At 37.7% G+C, this 18,724-nt stretch overlaps 2 protein-coding genes and 1 pseudogene across 3 annotated transcripts in view; 2 read left to right on the plus strand and 1 right to left on the minus strand.

The window, feature by feature from the left end:
* UTP20 (UTP20 small subunit processome component) overlaps positions 1–818 on the plus strand; it is a 109,767-nt gene extending 108,949 nt beyond the window's left edge. For both annotated transcript variants that reach the window (XM_060656631.3, XM_060656632.3), the window contains exons 61-62: positions 12–157; positions 437–818. In XM_060656631.3, coding sequence (XP_060512614.2) covers positions 12–157; positions 437–592 — 302 coding nt within the window. In that variant the 3' untranslated portion in view covers positions 593–818. The remainder of the gene's footprint in view (positions 1–11; positions 158–436) is intronic.
* Positions 819–4,659: 3,841 nt separating this feature from the next.
* Positions 4,660–16,400, minus strand: ARL1 (ARF like GTPase 1). The gene is made up of 6 exons (XM_060656634.3): positions 16,177–16,400; positions 13,478–13,615; positions 10,955–11,036; positions 9,421–9,532; positions 5,820–5,998; positions 4,660–5,064 (listed from the first exon to the last, which is right to left on the minus strand). The coding sequence occupies exons 1-6, from the start codon at positions 16,178–16,180 to the stop codon at positions 5,034–5,036; spliced, it is 546 nt and encodes a 181-aa protein (XP_060512617.1). The 5' UTR covers positions 16,181–16,400; the 3' UTR covers positions 4,660–5,033.
* Positions 16,401–17,337: 937 nt separating this feature from the next.
* Positions 17,338–17,508, plus strand: LOC132660521 (U2 spliceosomal RNA; annotated as a pseudogene).
* The last annotated feature ends 1,216 nt before the right edge of the window (positions 17,509–18,724 follow it).

Genomic DNA, 18,724 nt, shown 5'->3' on the forward strand with positions numbered 1-18,724 from the left:
TGTGTGATCAGATCCTCTGCTGAAGAATCTATCGCAGGAAATCATAGAATTACTCAAAAAGCTGGTTGGGCTTGAGAGCTTCTCCTTAGCTTTTGCCTCTGTACAGAAACAGGCTAATGAGAAAAGGGCACTCCGGAAAAAGAGGAAGGCTTTAGAGGTATGTTTGCTGTTTGAAAATATAGCGTGTTCCTTAATAGATATTTTTAACCACAGGTGTGTGCATGCGTGTGTGTCACACTTAACACAGAGAGGAAAGAGGAATTGGCTGTGTTTGAGAAGTGGGGACTTTATAGGTGGGGCTCCAGATTTTCTTTAATGGGAATGTGCTGCATATGTGATATTTAAAGGTGAACAAAATGGCCCATTTCTGCATTTGGTTTTTATTGGTTTAATATTTACTTTTAAAGTAATATAAAATTTCTATTCTTTTTTCAAGTTCGTAACTAATCCTGATATTGCTGCCAAGAAAAAGCTGAAGAAACACAAAAATAAAAGTGAAGCCAAGAAGAGAAAGATAGAGTTCCTGCGTCCAGGCTATAAGGCCAAGAGACAAAAGAGCCACAGCCTGAAAGATTTAGCAATATTGGAGTAATGTGCTCCCTCTGCTGATAAAGTATCTCCATTTACCCCAAAGCCTGAACTTCCTGGTATATCTGCTGGTCTGAAATCACAGCAGATTTTATTATTTAAGTTACAATGGCATAGATTGTATATTACACAGTTTAATATAATCATGCTCATATTTTTTTAAATTAAAACATTTCATAATATTACTGTATCTTCACTGTCTAAAAAAGCAATAAAAAGCTTACAAATTATTTTTTTTTAAGCACACTTTAAGATAACAAGACAGAATATAGAAGTTAGGAATAAATCAAATGATTTGCAATACTTTTAGGGAGAAAATTACAAAATTTTATCAAAGGGCACTAAAAGAAGGATATGCACAAATGGAGGAATAACCATGTTCATGGATAGGAAGATTTAATATCATGCTAGTTCTTCCCAAGTTAGACCCCATTGGCTAAAGGCATATCTGTATAAAATCCCAAGATTTCTTCAGATTATCCTAATAAGAGGATTCTAAAATTTATATAGAAGATAAGCCGAGAATAGCCATGATGTTCTTAAAAAGGGTAATACGGTGAGGACTCTTCCCTGTCAGATATCAAATGTTAAGTCACAAAAAAGTGCTGCCTGTAGTGAACATGTGATAAATTCTACATGAAAATTAAGAATTTTCTGCTTGTAAGACACAACTGGGATATGGTATGTAGCATATACTGATAATGAATTTAGTAGAATCCAGGATATAATGAGAAACTATGAATCAACAAAGATAACCCAATAGAAAAAGTGTCAGGAGAGAAATAGTCATTGCACAGAAAAGAAGATTAATACTTAGCTGATGTGGCTGTACAGTTCTTAAATATTAAAGTACTTATGTACTTTATGTACATATATATATACTTATGTCTCACTGCCTTGAGACACTCAAGCTACCCTGGCTACCCAAGTCCCTAGATTCCCTATTTCCCCACACCAAAAATTACAAGATTAATATCTAGACTGGTAGAGGGTCCTCCTCTATCAGCTATGTCTGGTTGTTAAATATTTTGAATCAGTCTTTTATAATTAGGAAATTATTAGGAATATGCAAGTTAATAATTAGGAAATGCAAATTAACATCAGAATGAAATTTCATTGAACCATTTAGATTGATAAAGTTGACAGTATCAAATATTGGCAAGCTTGGTGGAGCAAAGGGAACACTTATAAACCACTTTGGAAAACAGTCTAGCATTATCTTGTTCACCCATATGGTATTAATGGTATCTTGGTCTCACTCTACAGTTGATGTGGAAGCAATATTCTTTAGTGCTCAATAGAGGGAGGAAGAAGATCCATCCTATGTGCCAGGCACTTTGTTAACATTTTAGTCTTTACAGTGTTGTTCAAAGTTTCCTAAAAATTGGTTCCTATTTTACAGATGAAGAAACAGAGTCAGGTTAAGTAATTTACCTAAGGGTAATACAGGTTGCAGGATTCATACCCAGGATTAAAAGCCTATGCTCTTTATAATTTCTAAATATGGAGTCAGAATGTAGCATAAGGCATAGAAATCAAATGTTCAAACATTCTTGAACTCCAGCATCTGTGTTTTGATGTAGTTTGTCTCAAACAGGAGTTCTCACACTTCCAAGGAGTTTGTAATGTGCCAAGAGCATAAACATGGTGCATCACAGAAGGTTGATTTCAATTAATTCTAAGTGATTTATAATATATGTACTGCTTTTATAAGAATTTTTAAAATAAAAAATCAAAAGTTAACACTTAGGGAAATTTCAGAAGAAGAAAAAAGTAAACATCCTCAAGGATACTGAGCACAATTTAGTAAATAATTACTGAGTGCCTACTATGTGCCAAGTGCACCACACTACATGCAAGAGATACTAACGGTAAGATACGGTCCCTTGGAGTGCCTGGGTGGCTCCTGATTTCAGCTCAGGTCATGATTTCACAGTTCATGAGTTCAAGCCTTGTATCAGACTCTGCTATCACTGCAGAGCCCTCTTTGGATCCTCTGTCTCTCTCTCTCTACCCCTCCCCTGCTCATTCTCTCTCAAAAATAAATATTAAAATATTTAAAAAAAAAAAAAAAGATCCAGTCCCTACTTTCAAGGAGGTTACATTTCCACAACTTAAAGTGTACCTCGTATTCTAATAACAAAATTCCACCACTCTCAATTTTTTTTTTTATGTGAACACCTGACATAGCACAACTACCAGAGTTATAGAATATTAGAACTAAAAGAAACCTTTGATAGGATCTGTCCAAGTCTCTTGTTTTATAAGAAAAAAATTGAAGGAATGACCATTTGTGCCTAGAATTCATGTGTTCTAAGTTTGGTGCTTTTCCATTTTCAAGCTTCTCCAAAACAATATTCAGTAGATTTTTATAAATAGCACTCAAACTCCTGTAACTTACCTGTACAGTTGTTTCCTGCTACACAAGGACCGCATAATTTATACCACATTAAAGTACATGTATGCTCTTTGTGATATTCTATTCTTTGTGATAAAACAGATCCGGATCATCCAAGTGCTTGCCTTTGCTACTACTTCATGTGCGTTCAGTATTCAAGATGGCAAGAGCAATGTGCTGGGCAACATCTGCCTGCCAGGGCCTCTCTTGCCCCACACTTACATTCTCACAGTGTTCCTAGACTGCTGGCTGGGGGCGTACTTAGCCACTTAGATATAAACCCAGCACCAGACATGTGCCACTGACCAGAAGGGAACCCAAGTATAGGTGGGAGAGATACTATTTCCCTAGTTGACATATACCTACTATTTCAACCATGCACATATTCTGAGGTGCAGTAATATGCCAGGCACCACACTGGATTCTAAGTATATAAATATGAAAAGGGCAGTCTGTACATCCGGAGTGATTTGGAAACGATGAAACAAAGTTAATTACATGCTCAGTTAATATTAGATGTAGCACTGAGAACACCTGGGCCTGAAAGACCTCCAGAAAATACTTCAGAGACCAAATTAAGAGTGGGTACTGGGGAACAAGTTAAAAAAAAAAAAAAGTAAAAGTCTCACAGGTGAAAAGAAAAAGCCACATTCATTTGATCTGAATGACCAAAAGTATGAAGGAAAGAGGCTAGAGGCCAACACCTAGAAAGACTGTGGCAGGGACAGGTAATGGACCCCTGGTGTTCCCAAGAACACTAGTAAGGGGCATCAGGTTTTTTAAATGCTAGTTGTCCAACTTAAAGATTCTCCCTAGTTTTAGTAAATACAAGGGACTATGTTTACTTCTGTCACAACTGTAGCCAATCCTGTAGTGGACTGGATAGTTTGAAAAGTTCCTTTGAACATAACTTTTTGATAGCCTAGTAGTAAGTGTATTTTTTTAAAACCAAGAATGCTTAATTTCTCCCTGTACAACCACTAATTTTTTACTTTTCACCAAATTTACATGTCCAATTATAGATAAAAGAAATGAAAGACAGTCAAGACATCTTTTACAATGCTTCTTAAAATAGATTTTTTTCAATTTCCTTTAATATGTTGTGGATTCCATCAAATATAACCATTTAGGAGTGTTTTTACTACCTCTACTAGTATAGACAAATTTACAGAAATTATTTTAAATGTATTGTGTCTACTTCAATTAGCATAATTTTGTTTAAGCAGTTACAGTTGTCTGTGTTGCCAGTGTTGACATTTTCAGGAATTAATGGTATAGTTTATGGGACAAGCTTCTGACCCTGAAATCTCACTTTGAGTCCTGTTCCCACCTCACTAGCAGGTGATCCTGAGCAAGCCAACTCATCAAAAATCTTGGGTCCACATCCATAAAATGAAGGCCTTTACAACTGGTGCTACCTATATGACAGGGTTCCTATATGTAAAAATTTTCCAACAACTATATGGTACTATAACATGACAATTACAGAGGTGAGTGAGGTTTTAACTGCCAAAATAATTATTTCAGCTTCATGCCTGTAACCAAAAGCTTTTAAACAAAACACCTTAAATAAAGTAGTCATTAAGCAAATGAAGACATATTAACTCAAACTATGTTCCTAGCCTATTGAATCTAATCTCTGGAAAAAACTTAATTCATTTTATGGGGAAATATATGAGTTAAGATATTTATTAGTGTTTATACAAACAAGATGCAACCACTGATTCAAAAATAGGAGGGTATTTTCCTCAATGAGAATACATTCTTTAATAGGACTCTATTTGAATAAGAATTCCATACAAATAGAATATATATACTTAACACAAGAAAGGAAGGATTTTACATTACACAAAACAGACATTCAGTTGGTTCAATCATGGTGAGCTACCCTTCCAACCGAATACTTATATTTATTACAAATATTGCAGTCAGTTCAGTATATGCCAACAATCACAGAGTTTTAACATTTAGTAGCACGAAGCACACTTAACTGTTTCCAAAGGGATATGTGATGTAGTTTTCATTTCAGAGGAATGAAGTGACTGAATTACTGTCTGCTCTTTAATGTTTCAACTAACCTGTGAAAAGAAAATGAACAGTTTCATAAAATTAACCTCAAACTTTCAGGTATAAAACATGATCATTTATAGTAGGTTTTATACTGGAAGTGGATTCCAAAGCACTTTAAATGATGAAAGCTAAGATAGTTATATCAGAAGAATAAAGTTATGGACTCAATTTTGATGAAGGCCTCTCTTAGCTTTTACTTTTATCTATGCTCTGAATGAATAAAAAAAAATAAAAGACCAAATATCTACTTTCCAGGCTGTAACTACTGCAGCAAGGCCAGATGTGGATAATTCAGAGGTGAAAACTATTCTCAGTCCTCATGGAGCTGAAAATCTAATGAGCAGATCACAAATCAATTATAAGACAGTATAACTACTACATTACTACTGGTCTGTGACAAGGATATCTACAAGTGCGGTAGGCATTGGGCACGGAGACGTGCAAGGAAAGGTTCTTGAGAAGAAGACAGTCTTAACCTAAGTCCTAAAGGATAAGGAACTGGAGGATGAGGTAAAGAAGGAAAAAAGCTAAAAAAAATAAAATAAAATGGCAGAGAGGTGGCTTATCTAACTATAATCAGGTGGGTGTGGTTGAAATAAAAGCCAATGTATATGAAGACCAGTGGAAGAAAAGGCTTGAGGAACTTAATATGATACGCTAAGTAATCTGAATTTTGTCCTTAAGACTAAAGGGAAATCACACATATGCACACCTGCACACACAAACAAATGCACAAATGGCTTCTAGAAACATGATACTTAACCATTCCATTGCCTCATCAAGGCCAGTGCCTTTGGTTGCTGAAGTTTTGAATATTTGCCATTTTCGGTCCTTCAATGCAGGTAACCCAAGTGAATTTGCCATCTCTGAGGGAGTCATGGCCTGCTCCATGTCCTGCTTATTTGCAAACACCACCAAAATGGCTTTTCTCAGCTCTTCTTCCTAAATAAAATAGAAGCTACTTAATTTTTTCTCATCAATTTGCCCCCTTCAATTTGGGGAAAAATGCTAACAAATACATTATTTTAAAAGTATATTTCCTAATTATGAATATACGATGTTCTTTATAAATTATTTGAAATTACAGAGAAGTATGAAGAAAACAAGCTTCATCCATAATCCTACCTTCCAAACATAATCACTGTTAACACTGTGGGTATTTTCTATTGCTTTGTAATTTAGAACTTACAGTTTATTTAGTAAATACATTTATATATTTGAAGATCAATATATATACACACAGTTCTATGCTCTAAAAAAATAAACATTTGGGGCACCTGGGTGGCTCAGTTGGTTAAGCGTCCAACTGTGGCTCAGGTCATGATCTCACAGTTTGTGAGTTCAAGCCCTGCATCAGGCTCTGTGCTGACAGCTGAGAGCCTGGAGCCTGCTTCCAAATCTGTCTCCTTCCCTCTCTGCTCCTCCCCTGCTCACCCTCTCTCTCTCAATAATAAATAAACATTAAAAAATATTTTTAAAAAATAATAAACATTATATCATGGATATTTATCCAAACAACCAAAATTTTTTCAAAAAAAAAAAAAATTTAATGGGGCGCCTGAGTAGCTCAGTCAGTTAAGTGTCCAACTTCAGCTCAGGTCATGATCTCGCGGCTCGTTTGTTCAGGCCCCACATCGAGCTCTCTGCTGTCAGTGCAGAGGCCACTTAGGATCCTCTGTCTCCCTCTTTCTCTGCCCCTCTCTCACACACGCACGTGTGCACTTGCTCTCAAAAACAAACATAAGCAAATATTTTAAAAAATTTTTAAACAAAAAAATTTAATGGTTAAATATACACTGCACTATGAATGCATGCACCATATACTATGTAACTGTTCTCCAGAAATTCTTACTAGATTCTTTTTACTTGACTACTATAGAAACCTAAGGGATGCAGTTATAACACAGAAATCTTTTTAACAAATTCTCTAAAAATAGAATCAGAGTATGAATTTTTTTAGGCTCCTATTATATGTATTAATAAACTGCTTTCCAGAAAGGTTAACAATTTAGACTCCACCAACAGTGTATAACAGTACCACTCTTCAATGCAGCCCTGAAAGAATTAGAAATATGTACCTATATATAGTATATTTTTCCAAACATAGTATGTCATTAAATGCTTATTTATTACCAGAGTATAAGAAATGCAAATATTATTAGAATATAGTTTTCTCTTGTGCACTGTAGATTCATTCCTTCTGTTCAGTTTTCTATTTATTTGCAAAAGGTCTTGATATGATTAAGAACACAAATCCTTAGTCACTGGTTATGAAACTATGTCCTGGTTCCCTGCTTTACCCTAAGTTGTATTTGCGAGGTTTTTTGTTTGTATTAATATAATTAAATCTATCTTTTCTAATTCCTTCCAATCCTTTGATTTAGAAGGACCTTCCCTATCCAGAAATTTTAAACATATTCACTTACACATTCTTGGAGTTAACAATTTCCATTCTTTACATTTCATTCTTACTCCATTTAGAATGTATTTTTGCATACAAAAATGGGAAAACTTAGACTGATTTATATGCCTGTAAGTTTTAATGTAATAGATAATAGACCCGACTCACATGCTATATGTACTTTACATTATATATATTGACTGAAACAATTAAGATACTTCCTAAAAATGAATATAATTTTTAGTTCTTTCTCATGATTATACAAGTCAAATTCTAATATCACAAATAATAAACCAGCACAAGAATTACAAACTGAAGTTAATAATCCATTTCCTTTATGCAGTACTTTATATGATAAAAATCAATTATACCATGTGACTTACATCTAAACAAACCTTTTTTTAAAAATCCATTATACTAAAAGCAGTTAAATGGTCCCTTAAAATTCCTTATACTTGAATTTGGTCTAAGAAGCTCTTATGATAAATATGATGCTATGTTGTAAAAAAAATTAAGCAAAAGTTTGAAACTATTAGGCCTTCACTTTATAACTCAGCCATTAAGTCAGTAATCAGGAAATCAGAAGTCTAAAGCATTCTCAGAAAGCTTCTTTGTAGGTAATCAAATGGCCTAGAACTTAAACATTCAATGATTGGATACTTCAGAATCATAGTTTTGGTAGGAAAAGGAAACTTAGGTATCTAATTTTCTCAAGCATAAGGCAGTGTCATTATTACTTAAATTAACCATTAGTACATATGAAAAGCTTATTTAGCAATTGGAGATTTTTTTGAACTTTTAATTATTTAATGCATCCTCTGAATTCAGCTAGCCAATAAATTTTTATTCTATAAACTTCAGTGAATACAATGTATTGAGTTTTTAGTAAGTGCTATACACTGTTCTACACATCAGGGACATTAGGGTAAACTCAAAGAACTTACATTTTAGGTTGGGAGATTTATAAAGTAAACAAATATATTTTAAAATAAAGGAAAGAGGGGCACCTGGGTGGCTCAGTCGGTTAAGTGTCCCACTCTTGGTTTGAGCTCTGGTCATGATTCCAGGGTCATGGGATCAAGCCCCATGTTGAACTCTGCACTGTGTGTGGAGCCTGCTTAAGAGTCTCTCTTTCTCCCCCTTTGCCCCTCTCCCCAACTCATGCTATCTATAAAATAAAAAATTTAAAAAGAAAAACAGATTTTAAAATAAATTAAATTAAATTACGGAAAGAAACAGTAAGTGGTACAAAAAATAAAGTAGGATAAGTTTAGAAAATAACTGAGCTTCCTCTCTGGAACAGAAACATGAGATAAAACATGTCAAGAAGGAGCCATGCAGATTTGGAGGAAAAGCACTACACGCAGAAAGATGAACAAGTGCAAAGAGCCCTCAACCAAGTGTCCAGTGTGCTGGCTCAGTGTATCCAAAGAACAGAAAGGTCAGTATGGCTGAAGCACTGGAAACACAGGTAAGAGTAAAGAACAATAAAGCTGGAAGAGGTAAACAAGGATCAAAGTTGTGCCAAATACCCAGAAATTCTAAAACAAACAAATATGCTTACTATGTATACCCTTATCTGCTTCTCTAAGCTAATTTATACAACTAGAAATACAAGTAGAAACAGAACATTCTATAGAAAGCACTTCATAAAAGTAAGTTAGAATAGTTCCTTCAGTTTAGAAAGAGTTCAGCTCTGAGCTTCCTAGAAATCAAGGAATCTAGTTTAAAGTAAGTTACAAGGCTGGATTCTTTGTTTCTCTTTTGTTTTGTTTTTGGTCTCCATCCCTCTTTCCAATAGAATTTCTGGAATAGGAAATAATTTGCATAAAAGAAAATGATACTAAAGGCATGAGGGGAAAAAAAATTCCTGCTTTCCTTTTCATTATTCCTGCATGTGGTAATAATGAGAGCAGCAAGCAAATGTAAAAGATTTCCCCACATCTGAATAAAGTTTTCTTACCTCCAACATGGCAACTAACTCTGATTTGGAAATGCCAATTCGGTCTCGGTCACAACTGTCTACCACATAAATGACTGCATCCGTGTTTGAATAGTAACATCTCCAGTATGGCCTAAAGAAAATTCAGCAAGGGAGAATATATTATTATTTGAAAGAAAAAGAACCTGCTATGTTAATTTATGTGCTAGGACTTGGCAATGATGGGAGGTGGGGGGCTTATATGCCAATCTTCCCCACCCATGAAAGAATTAATGCCATAATGATTCACTGTTTCTGAAGGATATGTATCACATCCTTCAGATGGGATGGGGGTGGAATGATAAACATTAAATCACAGGATCGAGGAGTTTCAGACTTCAGGCTAAGAGAAGACATTTATAATCAACCTAAATCACTAAATGTACTAAGATAAAGTTATACCAGACCTTATTGTTATATCTTATAAATCTTTAACTAGGAACTCCTTAAGAAACGGGTTCTTAAAAAAACTTTTAGTATGATTTTATATAACAGACATTCAGTTGATCACTAAAGACTTCATGAAGTAGAAATGGCTAAAATTAGAGAGGGACTCAAAATTAGGGAGGGACTCAAAAGTGGTTCAAAAAATAAAACAAGTTAGGGGCACCTGGGTGGCTCAGTTGGTTGGGTGTCTGACTCTTGATTTTGGTTCATATCATCATCTCACGGTTCCTAGAATCGAGCCCCACATTGGGCTCTGCACTGACAGCACAGAGCCTGCTTGGGATTCTCTCTCCCCCTCTCCCTCTGCCCCTCCCCCACTTGCACTCTCCCTTCTCTCAAAATAAATAAACTTTTTAAAAAATAAATAAAATGAGTAAAAAAGGCAGCAGGATATTTGGAGACTGCACTACCCATGTTTTTAGATGGCAGGCACCACAGTGAGCAACCACTGACAGTCACCAAACATTCACAGTTGCCATGCCAAGCACACAATGCTAGGCAGGAGACCTGCGTTCCAGAAGGCATCTATGTTCACATTAAACACTAAATGGTGGGCTAAAAGGTATTTTTATAAAATCCAAAACAGTCTGTCTTATAGACAAAGTGACTGACTAAATGGAGGATTTTTAGTTAAAAACTCCCCAAGTAATTAGGTCTTGGGATTTTCCTGAAAATTTTTTTCATTTAGGTGGTATCTGGAAAACTGGCTTCCTTAAATTTTAATTCAATTGAGAGAACAGGAAATTCTTCCTTATTTTAAATTACAAAAGAGGGGCATTTGGGTGGCTCAGTCGGTTAAGTGTCCGACTTTGGCTCAGGTTATGATCTCACGGTTCGGTTCGTGAGTTCGAGACCTGCATCTGGCTCTGTGCTGACAGCTCAGAGCCTAGAGCCTGCTTCAGATTCTGTGTCTCCCTTTCTCTCTGCCCCTCCCCTGCTCACACTCTATCTCTCAAAAATAAATAATTGTTAAATTACAAAAGAAGACATATTTGGGTTTACTGCTCTTCACCCTTAAAGGGCCAATAAACATTCAATACTAGAAAGTAATCTGGTCTTTGTACCATACCTGATACTTGTCTGTCCTCCCAAATCCCAGACTTGGAATTTAAGGTTTTTGTATGTTACTGTCTCAACATTAAATCCAATAGCTAGAAGAGAAATCAAAATCAGTAGTATATGTAGACTAATGCATTCTACCTTCAAAGTATCCAATCTAACTGCATCTTAGCAATTAATGAATTACCACTGAATCACATTACTGGTTGAAATATTATTCCATTTAATATAAAACAGTTGTGCTACACACACACAAACACACACAATCAATTAGCAAGATCAGTACCACTTTCAGATTATGTAAGAATCCCGTTACCTCTACAAATACAGAATTTTTAGCTCAGTGGGAATTCTACTATGTTAAACTCTCCATATAATACAATCCTGGCATACAAAAGTGTTCAGAAAGTTATGCTTAGAAACAACAGATGTAGATGTATTACAAAAAAAAAATGGAATTTTGATAGGTAGCAAATATAAATCGAACAAAACAAAGAAAGCCAACATTTTAAGCTTCAGTGATTAAGGATTCAGCAAAAGCTGTATACCACTTTATAGAAACTGGGTTCTCTAAGGGTGGCAATCTCACAGACTCTCTGCAGACTTCCTCAAGAGCTCATTTGTATAAGGTCATGGTTGGATGCTCAGATGGGAGGTGTCTCATCTCTTTTCCCTGCCATTCTTTTTAGGTGGAGGTGTGGCACCATATGGCTAAGGCAGGATACTACTATTTTCATTGAAAGGAACCTAAGGAAAGGTGGAGAAGATGCTGAAAAATTTGGATTAATAAGATTTCATAATCTTGGGGCGCCTGGGTGGCTCGGTCAGTTAAGTGTCTGATTTCAGCTCAGGTCGTGATCTCACAGTCCATGAGTTCAAGCCCCATGTCGGGCTCTGTGCTGACAGCTCAGAGCCTGGAGCCTGCTTTGGATTCTGTGTCTCGTGCTCTCTCTGCCCCTCCCCTGCTCATGCTTTGTCTCTGTCTCAAAAATAAATAAAAACATTAAAAAAATTTTTTTTTTAAATAAGATTTCATAATCTTAAAACAAAGTAAAAAATGACTTATAGCTATAACTGGGCAATTTTTGTTTTAAATTTAAGTCTACATTGGTAAATGATGCTAATAAGTTTATATAAGTATGCCTATCACAACTAAAAAGTAACTATAATAAACCTGAGTGGAAAATTAAAAAGTATATGAACCGCTTCTCAGCCTTTTGGCTAAGATCAAGTGCAGGTACATGATGTGTCCCTTAGAATTAGGCAGGAGTGTAATCACTATCTTTACCTCGATAACACTTTTTATATGCAAAGGACAAGGGTGGGCTGTAAAGTGTGTTCCCTGAAATGCAATCCACTGGGCTGTGTGCACTGCAGGGGCCACCAAGACTTAACCACTGCAGAGATGGGCAATTTTGAGAAGCGGAAATCAAGGGAACTGAAATTTACTGATGGTGGCAAAAATAAATCAGATGCCACAGAGCTTAAAAGGTTCTTCTTTCATAAAAGCTAGACCTTTTTCTCTTTTAATCTGGAAATTTAAATACTACTAAATATAGAAATACCTTGCATGACAGTGATTTTAGAGGCATAATTTAAAATACTCTTCAACAAACTCTTAAACTTAGTTTAATATATTAACCTTCTCGAAGTCAATTCAGGCCAACAAATAAAAAAAAGTATAAATAATAGTTTTCTCGTAGTAAAACAGGATTATTTGAGAATATTCCTCTAAGATTTCAACAACTGATTTAAAGTTGAGGTGTTTCTTTTCTTGATATTTTCAGGTACCAGATTAATTCAACAGTCAATGTCTTCAACTCAGATCTTTAAAAGCAATGAACTCCTTAAGAGAAACAAATCTTAATTAAAATAATAACAAATAGGGGCGCCCGGGTGGCTCAGTCTATTGAGCGTGATTGAGCGTCTGACTTCAGCTCAGGTCACAATCTCATGGTTCGTGGGTTCGGGCCCTGCATCAGGCTCTGTGCTGACAGCTTGGAGCCTGCAGCCTGCTTCAGATTCTGTGTCTCCCTCTCTCTCTGCTCCTCCCCTACTCACATTCTGTCTCTCAAAAATAAATAAAGTTTAAAATACATATATATATATATATATAAATAGTAACATACGGGGGGGAAAAAAGCACTTCAGATGCAATAGTATCACTTAACATCTGTATAATTCTTTAAACGGGTTTACAAAGTATTTTATATATTTCACTTATTCCCCCCCTCAAAGTCAGTGGGTATATTTATTATCTTCATTTTATCAATAAAGATACTAGCCCTCAATGAGATTAAGTGCCTTAACTCTATCCAACTTTTAAAATTAGCTTTAAACAGCAAAACCCAGCCATGCACAGGGGTTTACAAAATGCCTCTAAATTTATGAAAAATGTTATCAATATTATGCCCACACTAGAAGTTTACAAACCTTAACATTAACTTATTATATGAATTACTTATTCAGAAATAAAGTTATGTTAGATGGAAAACAAAAACCCCTACAATTAGTTTATCATACTAACACTTACTAGGAATCGTAGTAACGACTTCTCCAACCTGTAATCTGTACAAAATTGTAGTTTTTCCTGCTCCATCTAATCCCAAAATTAAAATCCTCATTTCCCGGGTTCCAAACAGACTGGAAAAAATACTTGAGAAAAAGCCACCTGAAAAAAATAATAAAAGAAAAAAATGTATTATCATTTTCTGAACTAGGTCCACAGAACATTTAATCTCGCCGTTTTTAAGCTATACCGGGGTGCCTGGATGGCTCAGTTGGTTAAGCATCAGACTCTTGATTTTGGCTCAGGTCATGATCTTCTCAGGTTCATGAGATCCAGCTCCAGGTGGGCCTCCACACTGGGCCTGGAGCCTCCTTAAGATTCTCTCCCTTTCCCAGGACCCCTCCCCCACTGTCACAGGCTCTCTCTCAAGAAAAAAAAAAATTAAAGCTATACCAAATTAAATACTATAGTATTTTCCTTGATTCATAGGTTCATTAAGTTTGCTCCCAATGATATACATTATTCAACACCAAACAAGTAATTACTGATCGTCACTATGTCCTAGATACTGTATTAGGAAGGCACAGAAGATACATTGCAGCATAAGAGAAACAGGACTACCTTCCTCATGGAGCTCACTTTCTAATCATGAGAATATGGATACCTTAGCATGATCTCCTCACAACCCCTAAACACCAAAGGACAAATAAGAATGACACTGGGACAATGAGATCCTTACATATGAAAAGCCATTATTATCATTGTACAGTAGCACCATGATAACTACCTTCAATCACTGAGATTTCTCTGTAAGCGATAGAATTAGCAAAATAAATTGAGGCACAGAAGCCCAAAATAACAAAACCTACTTTTGGCAGAAAACTCATCTAAAAAAATAATAAAGCTACATTCAATGTATCTTGAAATATTTCCAGAAAGCTTCCTATATGCAAGGTATTGTGTAATATAAAAGCACTTGTGAACAGAGTAGAATGGTAGTCATCAGATGCTGGGGGAGTGGGGGAAATGGGAGAGATGTCAAGGGTACAAACTTTCCTTACAATAGTAGTAATTTCTGGATACCTAATTAACAGCATGGTAACTACAATTAATAACAATGTATTGTACAGTTGAAATTTGCTAAGAGAGTAGATCTGGAAGTGTTCTCACCACACACAAAAAAGGATGTATTAATTAGCTTGATTACGGTAGTCATTTCACAATGTGTATATATATTATATATATCAAAACGTCATACTTAAATATATGCAATTTTGTCATTCATACCTCAAGAAACGTGGAAAAAACTAAAATTAAAAAAATTATCCTTTGTCTCAGCAGGGCCTGCTGGTAACAGATTAAGGTACTGATTCATTTGGATTGTGTTTAAATAAATGGTGATTTAGAGTATTATTCTTTTTACAACAAAATAAAGAAGCTTTTTTAAAATACATTTTTTCTTTAATGATTCCAGAAAAAAGCACTTTGGGCCTTCTCCACCAAAAGCCATTAGAGAAGACTGAAAGTTACATTAACAATATAAAAAAAAGTCGACAACAGAAATGATGCTACACGATACATGGTTATTTGACAAAGAAATGGCACAATTAAGAGCTGCAAGTCTGGAAAAATGAAGACACCACGGGCCAGAGAACCCTGGGAAAGAAAGTGTAGCAGAAGGGGTGTGACTTGACAAAATCCATAGTACCTTTTTACACCTTAAAAAAAAACAAAACTGGGGCGCCTGGCTGGCTCAGTAGGTATAACAGGCAACTCCATCCTGGGGTTGTAAGTTCCAGCCCCGTCCTGGATGTAGAAAGTACTTAAAAAGAAAACCTTAAAAAAACAAAACAAACAAAAAAAAAAACTGAAAGGAGTTATGGGGAAAAAAGCAGGAAAGCGCCTGTGATATTCCAGGGCAGGTAAACCCCCCTCCAGAAAATCGTAGAGGAATTAAAGTCAGTCATCGAACGTGCACCATTTGGAGGGGTGTAAACCAGTTTAAAAATCTGCACTTTCATTTGGGCTTCAGCGGGGAGGGAGACTTCGGTTGGTACTTGTGATGAAAATGTAGTTCCCTCAATCAGCACTCCAAAAAAATCGAGATTAAAATTTCACTCACTGACCAGTTATGACCACTACCCTCCCCATTTCCTTCTCCACATTACTCTATTATCTACATGAAAAGCTACAGCAAGCAGGCAAATAAGAAGCGGACTAAAAACATTATGAGCAACAATTCCTTTGGATTTTTTACACTGACGCAGTTCCAGCGACCAGGAAGAGAATCAAGCTTCTACTTTGGGGTCAAATCTTATCTTTCACGCAAGAAACCTCAGCGCACCTGCGACTGACAAGTTGCCAAGCTTCCCAAGGCCAACTCTGACCCCCAAATCGAGCTGGGTCTTAGAAGGACAGGGAAAAGTTCATGGTCAGGGGAAAGGTCTCGGGGCGGGGTTCCCCCGGCCGCAGCGCCGGGCGGACCTGCGCCGCCCCCGCCCCCTGACCCTTCTGGGATAAAGAGGACAGGAGCGAGGGCAGAGGGAACGCTCGAGGCAGGGTCCACTCCCACAGGCGAACAGCCAAGGTGAGTTAAGTCCTCACCGACCTGCCCCTGAAAAGCTGGCTACTCCGAGCTTCCCAGGCCGACCCGTCTCCTCCAGACCCCGGCCCTCGGGCCAAAGCCCCTCGAGCGCGCCCGGGCGCCCTCCTCAGATCCTCACCCATGATGAACCGCCTGTCCGCCCTTGTTGGTGGTTAGAGACAGGCCCCGGCCTCGGCAGCGACTCCTATTCGAGCCTCGGCGCCGCCACCTCTGCAAGCCTCGGCCTCCGGCTCCGGCTCGGAAGCGCTTTCCTTGGGAGTCCGGTCCGCCAGCAACTTCCACGTCGGACTCCCGGCGGGGGCGGGAGCGACGGGCCGCTGCGACTACGCGCCGGGAACGGCGACCTGAGCGTCCGCGTCGTCGCTTTCGACAAAAGTCCCGGGCGCGCAAGGTGAAAGCCAGAGGATAAAAAATATTCAAGGACCCCAAGTTTCTCCTGCTTCTATTTTCTTGTTGAAAGGGCTTCCCAAACAGGCAAATTCGAATTTTCCTTTTAAATTCTGACCCCCAAAAGTGGCGAATCTGTCACCCAGAAATTCGAGTTGCGCCTCGATGCAGCAGCCAGTCGACTGGACGCAGGCATCGGGTGCAGCGTGGCAGAAGTTGCAGGTCCTGAAGCGTCCTGCGGAGGCGAAGCACCTTTCCCTGGGTGCTCTCTCCCACACGGAAATAGGACTACGTAATAATAATAGGAAGAGCCCCGCGCCGCCAGTGCAAAGCAGCCTTACGCTGGAGGTCGCTAACTGGAGTTTTTTAGTGTCGCAGTGGCGTGCTGGGTCAGCGTTAGAGCCCTTCACTCCGTTCTTCCACCTAATTCCGAGCACCTGACCAGCTTTGTGTGCTTGGCAGTGCGGGCGGGCTGGTTCCTTCCAGGGGCGTCGGTCGACAGTAATGCCGGTTTTGACAGGGAATTGTATTGGGAGAAAGGAAGCAGTACTTGGACGATGGGAAGAAGGGATTCTCCTAGACTGTAATTTTTTTAAAGGTTGAGCGTGTGTGTCTTAATTCGTAAAGGTACACAGAAAAGTAAACCGATCCGTAGCCACAATACCACAGTTCTCCCTAGAAGTCACCACTGTAAACTCTTTCTTGGGTCTCCTTCCAAATATGGTTTTGGCATTTTATGTTATTTATAATAGAGATTTTCATCCATTCAACAGAAGTTTATGGACTGACTTTTGTTTCAATTTTCAGACCTCTCCAGCTGCCTAGGCATTGAAACTAGACCTGCCTGTTGCCCTCGCCTCCCTTCCCCGCTTCTAAATTATAAATTCACAAAATCGCTTCTCGGCCTTTTGGCTAAGATCAAGTGTAGCATCTGTTCTTATCAGTTTAATAAATTCACAGAATTTTTCTTGCAAGGGAAGGCTTTATTTGTTTTTTATCTTTGTTCTATTGTTTTGAGAAGGAGAGAGTTGAGCGACTCTTTATCTGAACACCTGGACCTTTTTTAAGGCTGTGTGTTGTAAGCATTATAATGTGCCAGCTGTTGGACTTCAGTGGGCTGGGATTCCACTGACCTTTTTCTCCTGTTCTTCATCCTCTTCCCCTGCCTGTCTTTGCCAAGATTAGCTGCTGCCACTTGGCAAATCTTGACCATTGCTACTTAAAATTTTGTCCGTGTCAGATGTCCAGGATAATGCATGTAGTTCTGTGAAAATACAAATTCCCTTTAAAGAACTAAAAGGAAGGGCGCCTGGGTGGCTCAGGCGGTTAAGTGTATGACTTTGATCAGGTAATGATATCTCAGTTCTTGAGTTAGAGCCTGGCATGGGGCTCTGTGCTGACAGCTCAGAGCCTGGAGCCTGCTTCAGATTCTGTGTCCTCTCTCTCTGCCCCTTCCCGGTGCACTCTCTTTTCTCTTTCCCTCTCTCTCTCTCTGCCCCTTCCCAGTGCACTCTCTTTTCTCTCCCCCCCCCCAAATAAACAAACATTAAAAAAAGAGGAACTAAAAGGAAAGCTATGCTGTAAACTTTATATTTGCAGTGTATATTCTGAACCAAATAAGCAAATGAGACCTACCTATGTGAAGACACTGTGTGAATTGAAGTGCTATCTACAAATTTAAAACCATTGTTAATACTATTGGATGGCATGTCAGCCTTTCATAATGTGTATTAAGCACCTAATTAGAAGTCACTTTGGAAACAATAATATGATAAAACCCAAACAAAAGGGGAGCCTGTGTGGCTCAGTCCATTAAGCATCCCACTCTTGATTTTGGCTCGGGTCATGATACCAGGATGGTTAGATTAACCCTCATGGGGTCAGCTTTAATAGTGAGTAGCCTGCTTGGCATTCTCTCTCTACCTCTGTCTTTCTCTCTGTCCCTCCCTCTCTCTCTCAAAATAAATAAATAAAACTTAAGAAAAAAAAACCCTCTGCAATTGGATCAAAACTTTATTTTTTACATTTACCCATTTAACTCTTTGTTAAGATTTTATCTCATTTCCTGGTTGCATCAAAAACTCTTCTCCATTCTCAGCAAACTTTGACCTAAAGAAAAATCCCAAAATATTAGGATGTTATCTTTAAAGTTTTTCTAATGTAGATTTAGGACAAATAAAATAACTTTTCTGACCATTTACTGTGTTCAAGGCCTTATGCTACACCTACAACATAGTCTAAAACAGTACCTACTCTCAAGGTTCTAACTTTTAGAGGCA

Source organism: Panthera onca, chromosome B4, assembly GCF_046562875.1.
Source record: "Panthera onca isolate mPanOnc1 chromosome B4, mPanOnc1 haplotype 2, whole genome shotgun sequence".
Taxonomy (NCBI): Eukaryota; Metazoa; Chordata; class Mammalia; order Carnivora; family Felidae; genus Panthera; species Panthera onca.